The 22,110-nt window shown below is 45.4% G+C and overlaps 1 protein-coding gene across 5 annotated transcripts in view; it reads right to left on the bottom strand.

The window, feature by feature from the left end:
* Positions 1-864: 864 nt before the first annotated feature.
* Positions 865-22,110, bottom strand: part of ebf1a (EBF transcription factor 1a) — a 52,946-nt gene continuing 31,700 nt past the window's right edge. The window contains exons 9-17 of one of the 5 annotated variants that reach the window (XM_041944852.1): positions 20,406-20,536; positions 18,926-19,052; positions 11,668-11,756; positions 8,251-8,316; positions 7,487-7,649; positions 6,096-6,275; positions 3,735-3,932; positions 3,405-3,473; positions 865-2,181 (exon numbers count right to left, since the gene is read on the bottom strand). In XM_041944852.1, coding sequence (XP_041800786.1) covers positions 3,406-3,473; positions 3,735-3,932; positions 6,096-6,275; positions 7,487-7,649; positions 8,251-8,316; positions 11,668-11,756; positions 18,926-19,052; positions 20,406-20,536 — 1,022 coding nt within the window. In that variant the 3' untranslated portion in view covers positions 865-2,181; position 3,405. Of the gene's footprint in view, positions 2,182-3,404; positions 3,474-3,718; positions 3,933-6,095; positions 6,276-7,486; positions 7,650-8,250; positions 8,317-11,667; positions 11,757-18,925; positions 19,053-20,405; positions 20,537-22,110 lie in introns of all 5 variants that reach the window. The other 4 variants (XM_041944853.1, XM_041944854.1, XM_041944855.1 and 1 more) reach the window with 4 other exon arrangements.

Below are 22,110 nucleotides of genomic sequence, written 5' to 3'. Positions count from 1 at the left end.
AAAAATATTACCATCATGCGGTTGAAATTATTTCATTAATCGGAAAAGGCTACATAATCGCTACAAAAAAAGTGTTTCTGTGAACACTAAAGTGCAATGAGCACAGCTGAGACGGGCCTCGCAGCGTCGGCTGTCCTTCAAAGCGTGCCATTGCTGTAGTATTATAGTACATCGGGGTGTGTGTGATTGTTGAATTATGGCTCTTTGTATTCTAGTCTGGCTTCACCACCAAACAGAGTGGGTTTGTGCTTTGTCCCCAAGTTCCCATGAATTCCTCTGTGGCAATAGACAATTGTGGTGAGGGTAGAAAACTGTACACGTGATTGAATGAAGAATGGGTTTGCATTGTTAAGGCATCTAGACTGCTGGTAAAGATTACAGTGACAGAAAAAAATCAAGAGTATATAGATACAGTATGCAAGCAGGCATAAATAACATAGGAAAAGAAAGAACAGAGGGGGGGAAAAGAGGAACTCAAAGAAAGAAAAACACAGAGCAATTTCTTAGTTCTCTTGGTTTCCACACACACAAAAAAAGAAAGTGTCACTCAAGAGAAGAACCCATGCATATTATCAGTTCAAGAACAGTATCAATCTGAAAGCCTCGAAGAGTTCAAACAAAAGATATAGATTTACAGTATATATTAATGTGTGTATATATTCTTAAAAAATCTACTTCAACCAAATACTCTGAATAAGATGCTACTTTTTTGCCATACAATAAACATTTTCATAAGGAAAAAAACTGAAAATTTTTATTAACTTACAAATAATACAAAAATAGACAATGGCATGTTTTTGAATCATCAAATGAAAGCATGGTATACCGATGCAAAACAATCAACATACAAAACAAACCCAAAAAAAAAAAAGATAAAAAAGTCACATTTAAATAGTGAGAGACAAGTAAATAATGAAACAAAACACTGTGAAATATGTTCACTTACTGTATTAAACTTACACAACACAACTAAACGAGGGTGAGAGGCAATGTACAAATACAAGGGATAAATACATTATTTATAGGATATTTTACAGGAATCCCCTTTTTGTATCCAAATCCATGTTTCTCATGTTTAGCAGATGAGATATTGACGACACACAGTAAATCTATCTTCTGTACTGAGAAGCTGCCTTAAGACATTTAATGTTTACATTTCAAACTATAGCTATCGCAAAAAGAAAAGAAACGTCAAATGAAAAATTCAACTTTTTTTTATATACAAAAATATATCACATATATCACGCATTTATTCTAATTTGATATTTGCTAGACTCCTTCAGTACAGTGCTGGCTGGACGCACACATCCTCTGGCTTTTCAAGTCTTCACTAAAATCTCAGACAAAATGTCAGTTTTGGCTAAATCATCACCTTTTCTTCACATGACAAGCAGAAAAGCATATTGCAAACAGCTCAATCCTCACAGTTTTATTAAAAATTCAAACAAACAAACCAAATGAAGGAAAAAAAAAAAAAGAAAAAGAAAGGCATGTTTTCTGATGTTGAATTAGCACAGGGCGATTTTGTTAGACCACTTTTAGATTTATGGGATAATTAGCAGCAAAACTGAGGGTTGATTTTGTTCTTTTCTGTATTTCTTTGTTTTTTTGTGTCACTGACCTTAGTTCCATTTGGCCAGTGTGTTGTTATGTGGTTTTAGCGAGCAGGCTGAGCTAAGGAAAGCATCTTCTATTGTGACAGAGGTTACGTAAACTTCATGGCCAAACCAACACTTCACTGTTGTATGTGCGAGTTACGGATTGCAAGACGGCGTGGGGCCTCCAGTAATCAAACCCAAACCTTACAGGCATAAACATAAAGATAAATAAATGCTCTTTTCATGAGGTCAGTGTCACACTGTGGGTAAACTATCAGTCTCTATACACTCCATCCAACGCGGTGTCAGAGAAGCTACACTAAATCAACCAAGAGGGGAAATAACATCACAAAGGTTCGTGTTGTCCCTTTTTTTTCTCCTCCCCTATCCCTTCAGATGATATCCCAATGGAAAGGCCTGAGTTTAACAGAGTCCTGCGTCTTATCTTGGCTTCCTTCAGTTCAGCTCCGGAGCATAACAGAGACTCGCCAGACTCTGCTACTGTGTCTTTTCCTCTCAACATTCCCAAATCTCCAGCTATCCCAGATCCTCTACATGGGTGGAACGATCATCCCAGGAATCGCTGCTTGTGGGAAAGGAGGGGGAGGAAGATGGTGGAGGGGGTGTAAAAGAAAGAAAGAAAGAGAGAGAGAGAGAGAGAGAGAGAGAGAGAGGTCAGTCATGTGATTGCTGGGTTTCATCTGTCATCACAACAGTCACATAACAGAAATGTGCTCCAGCATCTGGCGAACAAAGACTACTCTCCCTCATTATCTCTTCATTCCGAGGCCCCAAAATCAAAACATTTTTCTCCGCTGCGCCGCTAACTTGGCGCACAGCGACAACATCATTCAACTTTTCACAGGCTTTCTGAATAGCATCATGCAAGAGCTGCCACTGTTAATTGTTAGCAGTTACATTGTGTAAGGCCATTGTGCATCATGGAGCATAATTCAAACATGAGAGGGAGGGAGAGAGAGAGAGAGAGAGGGAGAGAGAGAGAGAGTCGCACTGATGTGGGATGACAGAGGTGTTGAAATTACACTCAACACTTGAACGTGGAAATGGAATCCATGAGCCATTCATTGGGAGCTTTATTCACATTTTTACCTTCTTATATCACGCTCTGCCTTCCTCCTCGCCCCCACACCCCCCTCACCCCCCTCACCCCTTTCCCTTTGCCTTCCCCCTCTTTTTACACAGAAGCCATCACAGGGAGGAATTTTTCATATAACATATTGGCTGCCCATTGATTCCCCTCTCTCTTCAATTCACTAATTCCCTGGTTATTTCCTAAGTGTCTCTGGCTGAGTGTATATGTGTGTGTGCGTGTGTGTGTGTGTGATCGGTGCACAGTGGCCAATGGCCTTTGGGTCATCATGGTCAGCGCTCATCAACGCTGACAGAGGAAGTGAGGAAGTGCTTAGCTTGGGGCTCTGATAAAGATTCCCATCCATCATTTCTCTCTCTCAGGATCTCAACACCATACAACATCCTGCCTAGACGAACAGACCCCGCGCTGCATTCGATGGAAATGGGAGAACAGAACGACCCGTGGTGGCATAACACCCCCCACCTGCCACCTCCCTACACAGACGCCCACTGGAGCGCAGGCAGGAAGCAGGAAGTGAAAACAGGAAATGGAACACATGTGGCGTGTCTCTCTGACGAGTCAAGAGTGACAAATAAAAACAGAAAAGAGAAGGAAAGGTAGGGCAGGATGAGCTGGTGGTGTAAATGAGCAGCGTGGGATAGTGTGGCTTGGAAAGAAACAGCTAAAGAGAAAATGAAAGAGGCATAACATACTTCAGGAGAAGGCCAGGCCCTGCAGAGCATTGGCTGATGAGTACTTGCTAGAGTCCACAAAAGACTGATCTACAGCGAGGAAGGAGAGTGGAGAGGTTCAAGGAGGGTAAAGAAGGGAAAAACAGGGAGTGAAAAGGAGGAAGAAAAAAGGAATATCAGAGGAAGAAGTGGGAGTAAAAGTGAGAAATTGTAATAAGGAGGTGAAGAAAAGCAGGATTAAAACTTGATGAAGAGGTATAGACAGGAACATTATCTTTTTCTATATAACCAAACATAAAAGCTCCAAATTCATTATCCATGCAAATAAATGGCACCTGTTAAGCAGCCTACCTTGCAGGCTGTTAGCATTAGCGCTGGTGCACGTGGGCGGAGGGGAGTTCTGGGGTCGCACGACAGGGGCAAAGGCGCTCTTCTGCTTGACGGCGGCGGACACCATGTTGGCAGGAGAGAAGGAGAAGATGCCGGAGGAGCTGCTGCAGTTGGAGGGCAGGCTGGTCGATGAGGCCATGGTGGGGCTTGACGGGACGACTGAGGGAAGAGAGACGGGTAGGAAGAGGGGGGGTTAAGGGGGGTCATAGGGAGCATGTCAGGGAAGAGTGATGGGGAGGAAAGATGAAAACGGAAAGGGGGGAGATGAGGTTAGAGAGAGGGCCGAGGGCAGAGGACGGGCAGACGGGACGAACAGAAAGGGACTGGTCAATGGATGATGGCAGGAGGGATAATATTTTGGACTCAGATCAACTGGCTCAGATTTTTTTCGTTGTTGTTGCTGTTAAGCAATCACCTGGCAATTACATATTCCATAGCTAAGAGAAAAATGTGTTTAGTCGGAAACTTGCGCTGAAAACATCCCAAAGCATTTTTTCCCTCTGATCAGTGTGTTTTGATGACTCATCCTGTTGCTCAAGGAGTGCAGCGTCTCGATAAACAACTCCTCACTAACTTGGGGTGTCGTTCCCGTCATTTGTTTTCGGGGCAACTTACAATCAAGCCTCTCCCAGAGTTACCTTGGTACAAAGATAATCACGCAAGAGATTTCTAACAGCTAGAGGAGGTGGTTTCAATAAAATCCAACCCTGGACTGACAGTAATCACTGCTTCTTTGTACTTTTCTTGCCATCTTAAACATGGTTTAATCAGCTGTTGGACATATGTCCAACCTTCTAATCAGTGTCATAGTCTAAAGGCTAAAGGTGTGGTTACAGTGAACTTCATCTTTGTGGCTTTGCTAAATATGTGGTTGTAGAAGCTTGGTGATGTAGGGGCTATTCATAGGGCTAGTTGGTCTGGCCAGCTAATTGCTAACCAGCGGAGAACATGCTGCCTCTCGTCAGTCAGAACTGTCTATTATTTTGTAGTGAGCTGTTTACCTCTGGTATTTTGATCTCAGGATTGTACCTCATTCCATTCGATAAACAGTTTAATTGAAGAGCAGGAAAAAGCTCCATGAGCTAGCAAGCTTGCTAATTGTAAATTAGTGATAAAAAAAAAATCTCATCAGCTCAGTCGCTAATGGGACAATAAGTTCACACAGTTTTAAGACTTAGATTGACTCCTGTCTCATAGCTGTCTGTAAACCATGTCTTTGCTGTGGGGAAGCTTATACTCGGCACAGAAAGTTTGGATCCAACTTTATGGTCACTCTTAGCTCACAAACTATGGTCCATCCCTTCCCTCAAAGGTCATCACTGTCAAGGCTGCTTGCTACTGGTCAATGGCCCAATAGTTGAACTCCACTGATCACCTCGATTCCACAGGGACAGATTGATTTTCCAGAAGAATTCTGGTGTTTTAAATGCTGGTGTGACCAGGTCTTAAAGCCTTAAATTTGAAGTACTGACATTATATGGCTTAATATAATTTGTTATTTGCTGGAAAAGTTGCCACCTGCTGTACATCACAATCGTAAGACTGCCACAGAGAAAAATGACCAGAAGGTTATTTTCACAGCCAGAATCCTGTTTCTCTCTGACATCATCCCATCCATCCACTTCTCCTGGGTTTGTCTTTTGTCTGCTAATACACTAAGAGCATTTTCCTCCTCAGTGATTTTACAATCAACCAAGTCATATTTCACCTGCCCTCTGATATCTGCTTCTGCCTTTATTGTTGTTATTATCCAACACTTAGCTTTTATGGCTCTTCCTGACAAATCCTCGCAATAAAGTCATAATCCATTTATGAAGGGGCCTAACTAATCAATTAATGAAAATTGGACCTACAAAGGCAGGCCGAGCGGCCATTGATTGAAAGTGTCTGTGTGGGGCCGATGAGCCTGTTAAAATACTTGTTAACACCCAGGAATCAAAGCGCTGAAATGGAATTGCTTCTCTAGCAATTAGTTTATTGATTTAATCAAGGGTCTTTAATGTAGAGGGTGAATGTGTATGTGTGTGAGCAGAGGTGGTGGGGTGTGTGTCGGAGAGGGGGGGGGGGCTAGGTGATCTGCTCCCATGGCCAATAAAGTGGGGATTTGCGTTTGGCTCTGTTCTTAAAGAAACAGATGAGCCAGCTGAACTGCACAACTTTCTCCTTGTGTGTCACTTCTGATTTCCACCACCCACTCTCAATTCCTGTCAAATGCTTATTCTTTTATCTTCAAAAGGCTTTTTCTTTTCTTTTTTGCTTTGTGTGCCTTGATTTTATCATCCCCTCTTGGTGTCAGATCTAAGACGTGGTGTATTTACTCACTAGCATAGGGCGAGTTGCCCGCGGATCCATTGAGGAAGTTGGGCGAGGTGCCCAAGGTTGCCATGCCAGAGTTAGCGTAGCCATTCATGCTAGTGGAGACAGAGCTGTAGCTACTCTGCTGGGGAGTGGAGCTGGGGACATAACCATGAGGGGACACACTGCTTGTACTCCTACTGAAACCTATGGACAGGGAAAGAGAGGGAGACGGAGAGAGAATAGGTGTTAGAGGTAGAGCAGATGGCAGACAAAACCAAACAAGAAAGCCTACATGCAATGCTGCCAAATACTCTTTTCTCTTCACGGCTAATGGACATAGCAATAAAAGCCAAAAGAAATTTTCAAAAAATCTTAGACAGCATATGGCAGAGCGAGAAAGCAATGAACAGAGCGGAGGAAGAATGATATGTGAGAGACTAGCTGCAATCCAACCACTGAAACAAGAGGCCTTTAACCTTACTGGCTCCTCTCCAAAATTAGATATATTGATAAGGCAATTAACACTAAAAGGCCTCCGCAGCTCTCTTGTAATTTATAAAGAATGAAGCCAGTCTTTCTGACAGGACCTTTTTCTCCTTTATGCTTTACAGGGGCAGTGAACAGAAAGAGGACAAGATGGAAAGAAGAAGACTATAAATATACATCTCAGGTCCAATGCGCTGACACTGGAGAAAAAAAAAAAACAGCTGGAACTGAACATCAGGAATTTCTGCTCTCTAGTGCAACAAGGGCTGCACTTCTCCGCTGTAGTAGCCTCCTTCTTGATAATTAGGCACCACCAATTCCCCCTCCTCATCTGTTATGAGCTGGAAACAGAAGGCCAGAAGTCATGCAGCTGATATCTGTTGTTTTCACATGTTTCCAGATGAAGATGAAGGACAGAGGAAGAGGCGAGGAGGCTCATTGGAAGTATTGAGACGTATCCAGAGGCTGGTCCATCCACTCTCCTCTCCTTCCCCTGATACATGTGATGAATCACCACTGACTGCACCCACATCTCTCTCTGTCAGACAGGGGCCGACCCCAGTCTAATATACACACCCCTAGGACCCACTCATATTTCTCCATCGTACTCCATCCATGGCTCCCTTTTTCTCCATTCTTCACTCTCTTACCTTCATTCTTTCCTCGTCTCAAGTTTTCCCTGTTTCCTACTGCCGCCTCCCCTCCTCCTCCTGCTCTCCCTTCTCCTCCTGTCCTCCTTTTTCAAAATCTTCCTTCTTTTCTCCATGGTCTTAAATCACCCTCTCTGAATTTCCCACTTGAAAAATAAAATATCCCTGTTGCACTATTCATCTTTACCATCATCCCTCTTTCAAAGAAAAAAGAAAAAAAAAGAAGAACTGAATCCCCGCCACATTTCCCATGATTATAGACTCTAATTGTTTGCTCACCCTGATTGGCTGTTTGTGCCACCTCTGACCCAGTAAAGGAGTTTACGGCCATCATGCCAGCATGGACGGAGCCGCTGCCCAGACTGGCTAACTGGTTGTGCCCTCGTGGCACTGTTGTGTAGAGGGCCTCTGCGATATCTGCCGCTCGTTTCAGGATCATCTCCTGACAATGAGGAAGGAAAAAAGAGCTGCGGTCAGCAAGAGAGGCAGGACAGAAGAGAGGAGAAGAGAGGAGAAGAAGAGAAAATATGCCCTTGATGCAGGCTTTATGGTCTCTCAAGAATGCTAGATCTCCACTTGAGATATTGCGCATGTAAACCTAGTAGGCTGAGTGGTTTCTATCAGTGGTCATTGGGAGTGGTGGGATTGGTTCCAGTAAATGGAGGAAAGCCTCATTAACAGACTCATCAAATCTTTAGCCTGCCTCTTCCTCCCTGCTTCATGTTTCCATTCTTTCCTCCTCCTTCCTCCTCCTCATTGGCTTCTGCACTCTCCCTACTCTCCTCTCCTCCCCCTGCATTTAGTTTCCATTGTGCTTCTCCTCCTTTCCTCCTCAACATACGAGCTGATAAAAGCACTAACTTATTCCCACGTGTGTGTTTGCCGGTCCCACATCTTGCCTGCACGCAGCAGGGTGCTGCAGGGCCAGCGGAGACGCCGCCTTTGATGCTGCCAGTGGTCCGAACCACAAACATAATTTCATCTGAGGGAAGATATTGATGTTTGTGTGCATGTTTTTTTTTTGTGTGTGTGTGAGTGTTTACCTGGTTATTGTGAGGCATCCCGTACAAAGCCTCTACCAGGTCTGCTGCTCTCTTTAAGATGACCTCCTACAATCAAGCACAGAGAGAGGAAGGGGATTCATCACGAGTGTGACGGCTCAAAGAGTTCAGTCACTTTTATTACATTTCACGTGTTGCATTATGCTGTGAATGCAGAACAGAGGGTGCAAGAGAGGAAGGAGGCAGACAGAGGAAGGGAGAGGAAGAGAAATGGGCCTGTCCCGGCACTTTGTTACTAGCCGGGCAGTTTGGGTGAGCAGAGGTAAGATACTGTTATCTGTGAATAAAACATGAGCCTATATCTCTTTATCAGTCAACCATCTTCCACGTCTTCTCCTCCCCACTGTCACTGCCGGATCATGAATCCACCGCACACGGTCACACATCAATCTCATTTAACACAACATATCATCAGGTTGACGGCTATACAACTCCCGTCGTCAGCTGGGACACACCCGTCTCCTGCCCTGTATTAACCCTGGTAATGATCCAAGTGAATAGTCCTGCATCCACTTTGTGTGATAAATGTGGTGAAAACCGCAGAGTGGAATTTCCCACATCAAACATTTATCCTTCTGTAGTGTTTCTCCGCGCTCATTTTCTACCACTTACCCTCCTTTCTCTCCTCTCTCTGTCTCTTTTCTTTTCTCTCCCCGAGTGTATGAGTGTGTGACTCCAGGCAGTCGTTATATGTGTGTGCGTGTGTGATGTAGACACCTACAGCCCTACGAAACCCTTTTTAAAAGTTAATGTGCCGGGGCCAGGATATATGCTGGAGGCGCGACAACCAGAAAATTGCAGCCCCCTCCCCTCCAACCTTCCCCTCGTTTCTTTCTCTCCCTCCTTCTCCTCCACTCGCGCACACACACGCTGTGCGTTATACCCTCCTGAGTGTATCCCTCGCTGTGAACAAGCCCTGGAGCATGTGTGCTCTCTGTTCCGTGACACACCGCCTTTCAATCAGACCTCATATCACACACACACACACACACACGCACACACACACACACACACACACACACACACACAGAGGCGCAACCGCACACGGAGCCACGCACATGTGGAGGCTGTCGAGCACGCCCAGGACATGACAAGAGGGTCAGCAAAGCAATAAAGATTGTAGAGCGCTGTCCAAGGTGCTAAATTCACTCAATAATGGGAGCGCTGCCTCTGTGTTAACCTCCCATTACTAGCACTATCTGGGGGAGGCAGAGAGGGAGGTGGGGGGAGGAGGGGGGGAGACAGAAAGAGGGGAGACCAGAAAGGAGGCCTGCTCGAGGTGATTGAGAGATGTAGAGGCCCTAGGAAGGTAAGTGGTTCTTTAGTATGTATGCACCGCTCCTCGCCTCCTTCTCTCTGCTTTTCCTCGACTCCCCGTGCCTCCCAGGGATTGCTAGATAGGTAGATGGATGGATGACGGGAGGGAGGGTAGGAGGAAGAGGAGGGGAAATGAGGGAAGTGTGAGGCATTAGGACACAAACAGATCAGCAGCTGGAGTGTAATGGTGTTCAGGGAGCACACGTGAAAACTTAGTCACTTCATCTATAACATTTCTTTTTGCCTCCCTCTGCACCAGCTATGAGTCTCATAGCCTGTCAGACCTGTACTCCCACCTGTCTGTGCATCTCCATCTCTGATCTCCACTCGCGTCTCCAACTCTCTTCTCCTTCTTCTCTCCCATTCTCTCTATTAATCACTCTCTCGTGGTCCTGTGCCCTGTCTGTACCTATCAGTCTCTCGTTAGCAAAGGGATCTGTCCAGTAGCTAAACGCGATTAGGCAGCGCTCCAGAGTCGTTCTGATAAACAGATAAATGTGGTTAGCGCCGCGCTGCCTCCCCAGCTCTGCTGCTGTAAGGGGAGACCATTTCCTGGGCGCAGGGTCTCTTCCCGTAAAGTCAGGCCCACAGAGACGTCAACAGGAAGGGGAACCTGATCCAGAGCAGAGCCTGGCCCTGTCTGGCAGGGCGGTCACTCATTAGCCAGCCCCAGACCCCCAGCTACACCACAGCCTTAGCTAAACACCGTGCAGTCTGGCTGTGCCTGAGCTACCCAGCACTCCCTCCTCACTCTGACTGCCTGACTATCTGCCACAGCACGGTATGGGGGCTGTTTTCAGCTGGACACTGGACCATTACCCCAACATACGGGGATAGAACAGGCATTGGCAGATATCCTGCTTGTTCACTGCTCAGTGTGTGTGTGTGTGTGTGTGGGTTCATTAAGAATCCCCTCGAAGAAGGTGCCACTAGAATGGAATACATTATATTCCCAATCAATTTAATCCTTATTAAAACTGAATGAAGAACAACCACAGAGAGGCTTTGCCAAGGTTGCCATGAATGGACATTTGTAGGGCAAGTTGCCACTTCATGCCCCTCTCCTGCCCCTCTCCTTCATGACTGAGGCCAACAGTTGAGAGAAGTGTGGTCAACAAACTGTTATTACCTCAATAAAGGCACAAATCAATAGAGCTGAAATGAACAACCGGGCCTGCCAGCTACCGCTGTTCATTTAGAAGAGAAAGAGACACCACAGAGTGAGGGAGGAAGAGGAGAGAAGAAAAGAGATGGATGGATACAAAGATATTTCGAGAGATACAGGGGGTTGATAGGCTAAAGACCAGAACTCACCAGGACAAGTCTTGTATCCACCAGACATGACACACAGCGAGGACAAGTGATTTCTCTATCTTCCTTCTGCATCTACCTGGGCTCTCCATCTCTGCCTCATGGTGACTTCCCTCTACTTAGTGTGTGTGTATGTGCGCACGTACAGGCGCAGATTTGTGTGTATGTGCATTTCTGTGTGTGTGTGTGTGTGTTTATGTGTGTGTGTGTACCGGTTTGTGTGTGTGTGTGTGTGTGTGCTGGAAGTAATAAAGTCCACCCGGGGTTGACTTCGATCCACTGACCCAGCAGGAGGTAAGACTGGACAGCTATGATGGATCACCTAACCTGCTTCTGCCTCTCTCTTCCTCTCTCCCCTCAACCTCCTTTCCTCCCTCTCTCCCTCTTTCCCTCCCTCCATCCATCCCTTTCCTCTCCAACTTTGCCAGTCTAAATGACCTTATACTCAGTGGAAAGATGAATAGAGTTGCTTGTGCGTCCGCTATGCAAATAAAGTGTTTGTTTGAGCAGAAAATGACCATGAACATATGATAAAATGTTTATGTGCATACTGCATAGTGTCATGTATAGCCTACTGTCTGCAGCACACAGTCATTCCTCTGTATCTGAGGTCATGCTGCCCTTGTGCCATGTATATCCATATATGCTATGAAACTCTAGAAGTTGTCAATACCTCTCTTTACCAGTGTTACTAAGATAAATTCCAATAAAATAACTGCATGTGGTAACCAGCATGAGCACAGACACAAGAGGGGAGTGGAGGCACTGTACCTTGGGTAATCTCTCTTGGTCTCCGGGATGTCTGGGGATAACCTTCTGTAACCTCTGGAAGCCGTAGTCTATTGTTGGCTCGTTCAGCGCTACGCACGAATGGAAAGAGAGACAGGAAAAAAAAGAAAGAGAAAAAAACATTTAATGCTTGATTCTCAGTAATGAAAACACCTACTGTTCAACAGCAACTGAGAGATACAGCAGGAGAAACAAGTGATTCTCTCCTACGGTAGAAATGACTGAATTAAGCAAGGTTTTACATGAATATTTCAACATTAAACTAAACACGCTGAAAATGTGGGTGTTCTCTATTAAGTCTGGTGTGTGTCTTTGTTTGCCTGTGATGTAATGAATCTCTTTCTGTCGCCTGCTTTGGTGGTTAATAAAAAGACTGTCAGGAATCAGGCACGGTGTATGTGTGTGTGCTTGTGTGCATGCCTGTGTGCGTGTGTGTGTGTGTGTCCTGTGGTCTTGCGTTGATCAGCGACTAATATAAGCAATTACAGAGCCTGGTTCCAATATAACAAAGGCTTGATCGCTCCGGGGAACAAGCTAAACACACACACACGTAGTGACAGTCCCATACACTCACATGTGCATGCAAACACGCACACACGCACACACACACACACACACACACACACAGTCAGATCATCCAGGCAGCAGGGAGAAAGCACTCTCTCTGCATGCTGTGGTCGTGCTACGGTAATTGAATATGAGAAGATTTACCATGAATATTTAAACATTAGAATAAATACAATGAAGATCTGAGGCTTATAGTACAAACACTTCAGAGGAGGATTGTTGGATAAGTGCTCTCTCCACATAATTCATTCCTAATGTACTCTCCCTCTCTCCTCTCTGTCTTTTACCCTCCTCCCCTCGTGTCTCTTTGTGGGTTGCCTGGGGAGTCAATGCACATACATGGCTAACAGTCTTGACTACTTTTCCGGGCTCCAGCCTATACGATGCTGCTTCTGTACAGAGTTTGAATCTGTGTATGTGGCTTGAACATGTGTGTATTTGTGCTAGTATGTGTGTAAAAAGTGAAAGAGAAGGCGCCATTATGCGTGAGGATTGCCTGTATGTGTCTGTGCCATCCGTCTGTTTCCCCTGTGGGTCGCAGCTTGGACGTTTCCTGAGGGCTGATGCCCTGCTCGCCTCACATCTGAGCAGCCAGGCTGACTAGGCGGCCCCCAGAAAAAAGGCCCCTAGAGGCTATGAGCACAAGCTGTCCTGCTGGACCTCTAGTGACTTCACCATGGCTCCTCCAGAGCCGCTCGCTCAGACACACAAACCAAAAGAGAGCAAAGAGCGAGAATTGGTGATGCTCTGTTTTGGCAACACAAACGTATTTGGACAGCTCTCCCAGTGGACCGTTCCAGTAATCCATAAGAGTGGAAGAAAGGAAAGGTGAATAGCTAGAAGCAAAGACAGTACAGAGAAAATAAAGTAGGAGTAAAGACGCCAGAGGCCGGCTCAACTTCTGGAGAATGACACACATTACAGGCCAGCTGGTCCACTGATAAAATAAGCCAAAACAATGAGATGATCACATGCAACAAATAAACAATGAATTATTTCTGAGGACAAATATTTGACATTACTTCCCTATTCTCTGATCTCTAAAGCCTTAAGGAGGATTTGCCCTGGATTAGGCCTGCAGTCTGAGGAGGGGATTGTTCCGACAACATCCTCTTTTTTCGTCTCGACTCTTGTTTTTATGATGAATTTTTTATCAGTTCTCCACAATGCGCCAAATGAGCCTCGAGTGAACAATAGCATAAAAACCCCAAGACATACAGAGATACCCCCTATTACAAATAAAGAGACAATTTTGGTAATTGAGAGAGGAAGTGATATTGTCTCTGCTCGTTTTCAAGGACCATAAACCAGAGGAGGAGTATGTGGGGGACAATGCGCACCACTAACTACCTGACTGTGTCTCTTTGGGGATTATCTTGGTGTTTTATGCTCTTATATCGATGCTCAATATCTCACATTTCACAACAAGAATTAGTGCTGGAAGAAGAAGAAGACGAAAAAAAAACTCTCCTGCCTCGAAAGAGGAGTGTTGTGTCGGTACACTGCAGGATTCAAAGCACACTCTCCTATACAGGTATATTTATAATCCTTAGCTGTCGCTCTCCAGAAGAGCAAATCAAAGCCAGTAAAACATAACTGCCATAAATAAATGAATAGATGAGCAACAGCCCTGGACTGGAGGGATTCACCTAGCAATCACCCACATCAGATCAGATCAATGCTCATGGAAATTTCATGAAGCCTAGAATCCACACCGCTTCATATTTCACTATAATAACCCACAGAGCCGCAGGGGGAGTGTGTATGAAGGGGTGAGGGGGTAGGAGAAGAGGCTAGGGTGGAGGGGTGCTGGAGGTATGAGCTTTAGGGGGGAATAATGGGGGGGGGGGTGATGTTTGGGTGGCAAAGAGTAGGTGGGGGGATGAGGGATAATTGAGAGGTCAGTATGGTGGAGTCGTCCTGGAAACACAAGAGAGTAGGAGTGATGGAGGAGGAGGGGAAACTACAGTAAGTGTCCAGTAACCGTGTCTCCTTCTCCTCCTGTGTCACAACACTGTGCGTGTGTGTGTGGGCAGTGGGGGGGCAGTGAGCGGACAGTGTACTTGCAGGGTTAGGTAATTGGCTCTGAGCCTTGATGTTAACACCTTAACAGGCCCGCAGACAGTAGGTAAGGAGCCGATCATATCACAAGCTTCTGTTTCTCTCTCTCACTCTACTCCTTCTTCTCCCCTCTCCCTCCTCACATCCCTCACTCCCTCCCCCTCGTTCCCTCCCCTCTGCAGTCTCCAGTGCTCAGGTGTGATCTCATAAGCGCTGCCTAGCGATCGATGCCGCCAGTGGCAGGGGGTTCAATAGCCCTGAATTACGGCTTCATTTCTCCCCCCCTTCCCCACACAGATGAGAGCTGCCCCCCGCCCCACCACCACACACACACACACACACACACACACATACAACACCCCCACTGACTACTCACAATCCAGATCAATACCTTACAATCTAATTTTTATCCATTTTTCCATAAACCCCGAGATTGCGTTTATTTGCAGAATCCGACAAGCTAAATAAAGCATCGCTTGAACATGTCAGGGAGACTAATGCATGGCTGGAAATTCATACACAGAAAACAGATGAGTAGAGCTTTTTGCTCCTAAAGGAAGGGAGAGGCTGAGGCTGAGGCTGAGGCTGAGAGAGGAGGAGAGGATGGTGAGGAGGGGGGGACACGAAGAGATTCTACAAATCAATGGAGGTGTGGATGCTACTACAACCTAAGCTCTAATTATGTGTTGCAAAAAGTGCACGTCGACAGTTAACAATACCTGACAGCACGGATCCTCACTGGGAAAATGCAAATTCTGAAAATCTGGAGGAAAAGCGCACGCTTGAATTAAGATATAAGGAAACATAAGAAATCATTCCCCCAGTGAACGCTGCTCATTTCAGCAGGGTATAAAATAATCCACGTTCGAAATTCATTTACATCATCATCATGGACCAGATGCTCCTGTAATAAGAACGGAGCATGCTAAAGAGGGAAGACAAGCCACATGGTGCAGAAAATTAATCTCAATCTCAAATAGAGGTGTGAATTTCCTCACTGTTAAGACTGTGCGCTGTAAATGTGAGTGTGTGCAGCTATCTCAGCTGGCCCTGTCTCCAGCTGGAGACCAGCCGTTTTAATCAACAGCAGGCCTCCACCCAAGCTCAATAAAAGACAGCATTCACAAATAGGAGCAAGATGAGTAATTGACCAGCTCGTCGTTGCACCCCACTTTTATTGCCAGATGACTCCATGCTGCATTTGTGTGTCTGTGACGTGTGGATGTGTGAATGTGCTCATGCGTGAGTGTAGGTGCATCAAATGTGCATATGAATGCAGAACATATCTGTGTCTGTAAAAATAGGCAATAGATTTCCTCGCTGATTCTCTGGCAAATTGCATCAACATCATGATACCAAAACAAACAGCATCAGACTTATTACTAATCTGAAGTACTCAGGCACCATCTGAGCAAAACAATCTTTCTCAGTGTGTGTGAATAGCTAAATTAGGGCTAAAATAAATCAAAACTTTACAAAGTATGTTCATGCTTGCAACACTTACTGTGGTATCTGTGTTTCACTTCAGTGTCTGTGTAGTGTATAAAATGACAGTCCTTCCTCCACTCCTAAAACTAATTTGGAGCACAGAGGAAGGCAGAGAGAGACGGAGAGAAATGTCAGCAGCATCCCGGCTGGTTTAAATTCTGTTCTTGACTTTTGTCTTTCCCTCGCTCTTCACTGCAACTGAGTGATGTTTCCTACACACCTAATCTGCACTCAGTGCTGAAAAACTACCCCTAATGTTTGTGCGTGCGTGTGTGCGGATGCGTGTCGGTGCGTGTGGTGCCGGCCTTAATGTGAGCCGGCAGAGCCTTTTAATATCAGCAGAAGCTGTAGCAGAAGCACTAAGCAGACAAGGCTGCATACTGAGGAGGGAGGGATTGCCTTTTGAACGACAGGGGTGATTCATCAACTCCCCCAATCTATGACCAGCATCCCTGTGTCACACACACAAACACAAACACACAAGCGCACACACACATGAGCCCAAGTGGCAGAGAGCATTATCACTCTATATTGCAAGGAGAAAAGAAAAGGGAGAGCTTCTCTGATGAATGTTACAAAGACAGCAATCCAGTAAAAGGTGATACACAACCAAACATGGAGATGCATTTGTACAGGGGAGGGAGGGTGGGGGCAATGACCTGATAATGAGAGAGAGAGAGAGGGAGAGGGAGGGAGAGAGATTAGGGAGAGCTCTCAGCCCCAGAGGTGGGTAAGGCAGAGGGCAGAGAGAGGAACAGAAGGGGGATAAGGGGATAAAAAGACAGAGGAAGAGCAGAGAATGAAAAAAAAAACATTCTTTTATTCTTATCAGTGGAGAGCTTAATTGCCTTTGATGAGTCTAATTGGAGCTTTCTGAAGTCTAATGGCAGAAGAGTCCTCAGAGACGACAGAGGACACATTACTGTAATAGCTTCTCTCTGAATCTCCTCTGCACCAAAAGTCCCCTGCCTGTCTCCGCTGTCCTGAACTGCGGCTGAAATTTTTCCGTTCAGTGGCGTGCGGTTGTGGAGTATCAATGATCACACAGAGGACTTTGGGGTAGTAAACCTATAGACAGGTTATGTGTATGTGTGTGTGTATGTATGTGCACGTGCGTGCCTGTGTGTGTTGGGTGTGTTTGCAAAGTAGCAGTAGCAGCAGTATTGGGTATGTGGTGACTTAATTAGGTCTGTGAGCTGCTCGCTTTCCTCTCCTCAGCTGAAGTTGATTAGCAATGCCAGCTGTCCCCAATGTAATTCAGTGAGCGCATGTGTGTGTGATCGTGCGTGCACAAGTAATATATGAGTATATGCATGTCTGCGAGTGCGGTGCTGAGTTGATGTGTGTGTGTGTGTGTGTATGTGCTAGCTGCCAGCTGCCACGCAGTGCTGCCAATCCTCCATGATTAGTACCCACTGGCAACTGGGCTCAAACTGGTGCCAAACAGACCCAGGAGGGCAACATGGCCCATGGTAATCCTCCATCCCTCTCTCCCATCCTCCTCCACTCTTCCCTTTCTGATCTCATCTCACTCTCCACTCTCATCAATTGCTTTTTTTTGCTCTAAATACTCTGCTCATGCTCTCGTTGTTTTCTGCCTCTCATTCAAGATGCCAAATGTGAGCAAGGTTCTTCCTCGCTAGGATAATGTAGAACAATAAAAAAGGGGGGTCTGATAAAGAGCTATGGGAGAGGTACAAATACCCGCTGAGGGTGGAGAGCAGTGGCTGAAGTGAAGTGTGTGAAGAGTAGAGCTGGGATCTATGCCTCGACACGGTTGACTGTGTCACCGTGAAGGTGCCAGCGCTTGGCTAGCAGCAGCACAGTGTGTGTGTGTTCAGCTCCCAGCGGATGACCTCTTGCTACTTCTCACCTGTTGAGATTCTTCTATGTGCCTCCATAGAAGCCAAGAGGCAGAGAGAGAGGACGGAGAGAGAGGATGAATTCATCCAAAGAAGCAAGTTTTGAATAAGTGAATGTGACAAGGGGAAAGAGTGGAGGGCTGGGAAGAGATAGGGTGTTTATGCATACGGTTCCCACATGTCTGGCACATTAAAAGGCTGCACACACACCTACACACACTCATATACACACAGCTCTATGGGTTTGGCAGAGTGCAGGCTGTTGGACAGCTCTGGCATGGCAAAGGCTGCTCACCCATCTGCCCTCTGTCTTGGTAATGCAGTTACTTGTCAATGTGCATGTGTGCGCTTGGAGTACATTCACACATACGTATAAACAAACACAGGCAGCCTATGATAGCCTTTCCTGTAAGTACACAAACACCGAGTCATAATTATGACCCTTGGACATGGATTCTGTCCATGCACAGTAATTAGGACACACACAAGATGCAGAAAATGCACGGCGGTGACATGACGCACACGCTTTCTCTTGATTGTGATTTTGTCAAATGTTGGCAATTCCAGCCGGGGCTTACAGCCTAAATCTATCAGTGGTTGAGATTACAGACAGATTTATGTGATTCACAATCTCCTAGGGGACCTGTGGCCTCGCATTGGTTAATCACTGCTTCACATTCACTCTCACTGCTGCTCTATTCGCCGCATGGCTATAACTCTGCACCAATACGCTCTGATGTAACACTCAAGCTATTCATGCCCCTGCACTCAACGTCGAAAACCACACTCTCCTCGTGAACCTCTTCCTTTGTGAATCACGCCTTCGACAGGGTTAAATCTCAATAATCCCACTAATCAAAAGGTTAAACCTCCCCCTGACCTTCACCTGCTTCATAAAAGAGGGCAAACACTTTCCCTCCTCTGATCAGTGGGCTTTTTTCACTGAATTATTGAGTCTTGTTATTGAATTTTAAATTGTTTAGCATGCACATTTTCCTCCAGAAACAGTGTAGAGGGAATGACATCTTACAAACTGCACCAGGTTACTTCTAGCAGATATGGCAAATATACACTCCTAATGAAACTTAAAAACTGAAAGTCACGAAGTGTTTTTTTTTTTTTTTATATGTGATTATAGCTTTTTTTCTTACATGGCCCTAAAGGCAAGTTGCTGATTGAAGAAAATTAGAGTATCTTAGAGAAAATTGCATGAGAAAATGCATCCTTAGTGTTATTAGTAAGTGTTGGTGTGCAGGTAGTACCGGTGTAGATGAAGCGTCCAGGTGTGCCTTTGCAGAACTGTTTGGATTTGTAGGACAGCGTGACCTCCACCACCCCGGGGATGTGTCTGGGTGGAGTCTGCACACGAATGGCATGGGGGGTGATCAGCTATGGAGAGCCAGAGAGGGCAAAAAGATTAATGCAATGAAACTTCATATCCAAAACATGAGCTCAGGGGACTATTCTCGGTTTGCCTCAGACCTTTTCCTTTGCAGCTTTTGACTGTCTTTCTTTGTATAATCAGCCTGAAAATGATGTGTTAGCGCTAAAGCCCTCAGGTGGCCTCGTAGCCTGAGGCAATGTCACTGTGCGGCTTAGGATGGTTATCACTGCTGACATGAGCTCTGTAAGAGGGGTTCAAAAGCAGTTATCTGTTTATGAATAAAACACTACCTTCCTCTGCATACGTCTATTACACAGTCTAAGCAAACATATAATATGCTCATCTGTGCTCCCCCCGTCTCTGTGTCTGTCAGCTGAGGATGTCTAGCTGCCGTTAGCCACATTAAAGCACCACTGTGTCTTAAACAGGCTCACTTAGTGTGGTTGATGAGCCTGCTCGCCATGTATGTCTGTGTGTGTATGCTGAAGGGTCTTTGAAGGAAAACGGTAACAAGACAAAACGCAGATGAGACCTCACAGAGTGCTCCTTTTCTGCACGCTATAGTGAACTAGCACTCAAAGCTAGCAGCGCTCAAAAGCTATCAATGCTGCTGCCAGTGCCTTGTGTGTGTGTGTGTGTGCGCATGTGTGTTGTTCTAACTTTCCCTTTCATTGCTCACTTAGCTACGCTTTTATTGTACCATTGTCTGGCCCCACTCACCTCGCAGTGAGATAATATAAGAGCTTTTTATAGAATTATTCCTTTACTAAAGAGAAAGCTGTTTAGCTGCAGCGCTCACTGACCTTCAATTTCACACATAGACTACATTTACATTTTAGTCATGTGGCAGATGCTCCTTACAAAGAGATCCATAACGTACGGTGTGCACATACTCCAAGAAGGCAGATAGTAACATAATAAAAGACAGGAAGGGAGCTGAAAAGAGATGTGCAAAAATAAGACCTGCTACAGAGAGAAATGAGAAAGCAGGCTGTTCAGATTGTAAAATATTTTTGATGTGGGTGTATAGTAGTGCTGCAATTAATGATCATTATTAACTAATCTATTTATTATTTTTTCATTTTTTTTGTGTTGTGACCTGATTACGTTTTAGTCTACAAAATGAAATGAAATAATGACAAAGGTTTGCAGAGACCTTGGTCTCACCTTTAGCTTGTCTATATATATATATATATATATATATATATATATATATACATATAAACACACCAAGGCCGTAGCTTGTGAAAAGGGCCCCAAAGAGACATTGCCTGGTTTTAAATAGGCCCAAGGCCACCAAGATTGCGATGCACACATCAGTACATACACTTGCTCTTTCAGGAGACCAGGTGACTAACCTCACTCCAGACCAGCATGGTTCCAAAGATGACCTGCAGGCCGTCAAAGAAGTTGTCCCCAATGATGATGACGGTAGCGCCACCTGTGGTCCAGCCTTCACTGGGGCTGATGGCTTTGATGCTGGGGGTTGCTGCAAAATTCATAGACAAAATAGGTTAGACGCTAACTAACCTAATGACAGCCCATAAAGGTCCTTGCTATTGGCACCTTGTACAGTCCTCTCTTGTTCTTCCCATCTCTCTCTCTTTCTCGCACACACACACACATCACCTCTCTCCTCTCTCCCAGGGGTCGGGGGCGAGCGAGGAATACTAATCAGAGTGATTATACGCACCCCGTTATTAAACATCACCCCTGCCCTGTGTGTGAGGGCAGCGGCGGTGCGCTTGTTTTATGACACGTGGCAAAGCGTGCAGGCGTGTAAATGTCAGGTGTGCTGAGTGTCTGATCAAAGGCCACGCGACCGGGGAGCAGAGCAGAGCCAACAGTAGCTCTGTCCTCTGAATACGCCGCCCTCATTAAGCAAACACTTAGCTCTTGCTCAGCTGTCTGTTTCATATATATCTGTGTAACTATCTCAGCGCCTGGCCACGGAGCACATGACCACACAGGGTCATTTCAGCTCCTGCTTGGATATTTGTATTTCATAAGCTTTCAGTGTTTTCTCTTAAAACATATTCTTCATGTCTTATCAGACAAAGTACATGGAATAACAACAATAAACCGCATTTTCAATATCTGGTATTCAATGTGCTTTTTGACCTTATCTGTTGGTATTATGGACTTGGAGATTACTGGATGTGATTGAAGAAAAGAACAGCATTGGGAAAATACATGTTTATACAGGCTAAATCTCTTCTCCTTAACAGATATGCAGCTTGTCAGACATGCTGTAATTCTGTAAAGCGGCATAATCCACTTTAGACTAGGCTGACTTTTTTCCCTGAAGCCTAGCCTTTGCTCTTTGCCTGACTCCCTGTTCTGTTGATCCTCCCCAACAAGCTGGAATGATATTTAGCCCCCTGATACGCCTGCAGAGATCAGCGTTCACCAAGCAGCAATCTGTGGCCGTAATCATGGCCTAAGATGCCTCTTTTTCACAGTCGCTGATATTATGTGCGCTCCATGTGCATGCGTGGAAGTGTGTGTTTGTGTGTGCGCGTGGATTAACCAGATGGTGGAACGTGAATCCATGTGATAGGATTATACTTTGGGGTGTTCCTCCGTGCCATCTGTTCAACTCTATGCGCTGCTCATCTATTACCGCCTGAAATGGGCCCCCAAAGTTGTGTATCCTGCGCACAAACTCAACACGCACTGGTAAAAGAAAAGAAACCTCTGTCTTCTTTGTTATCATTTCATCTTTCCTTTATACTCTCATCCACTTTTACCCCTTCCTCTCATCGCGTCTACGTTTCTCCATTTCCCCCTCTGTCTTGTTCTTTCACTTGTGTTGTTTCTCCTTCCAACCCCAGTCATCAGGAGAATAGAAAATCAGAGAAGAGGAAATTCCCAAACAAATCTCTCTGACACGGGGAACATCTGTTAGCGTACTGTGTGTACTCTTCTTTCCATGTAAGATCCAAGTCTCGCTGACGTCTCCAATATGTCCCGTCTTTGTGAACTTTTCTAATCGTCTGTGAGACCAGTCGCAGGGACAAGTGGTCCACCTTACCTCTGGAGAATAGTCATTAGAAAGACTTA

Source organism: Chelmon rostratus, chromosome 9, assembly GCF_017976325.1.
Source record: "Chelmon rostratus isolate fCheRos1 chromosome 9, fCheRos1.pri, whole genome shotgun sequence".
NCBI lineage: Eukaryota > Metazoa > Chordata > Actinopteri > Chaetodontiformes > Chaetodontidae > Chelmon > Chelmon rostratus.
Note: the sequence above shows the minus strand (reverse complement) of the source record. Positions and strands in the feature narration are given on the sequence as shown.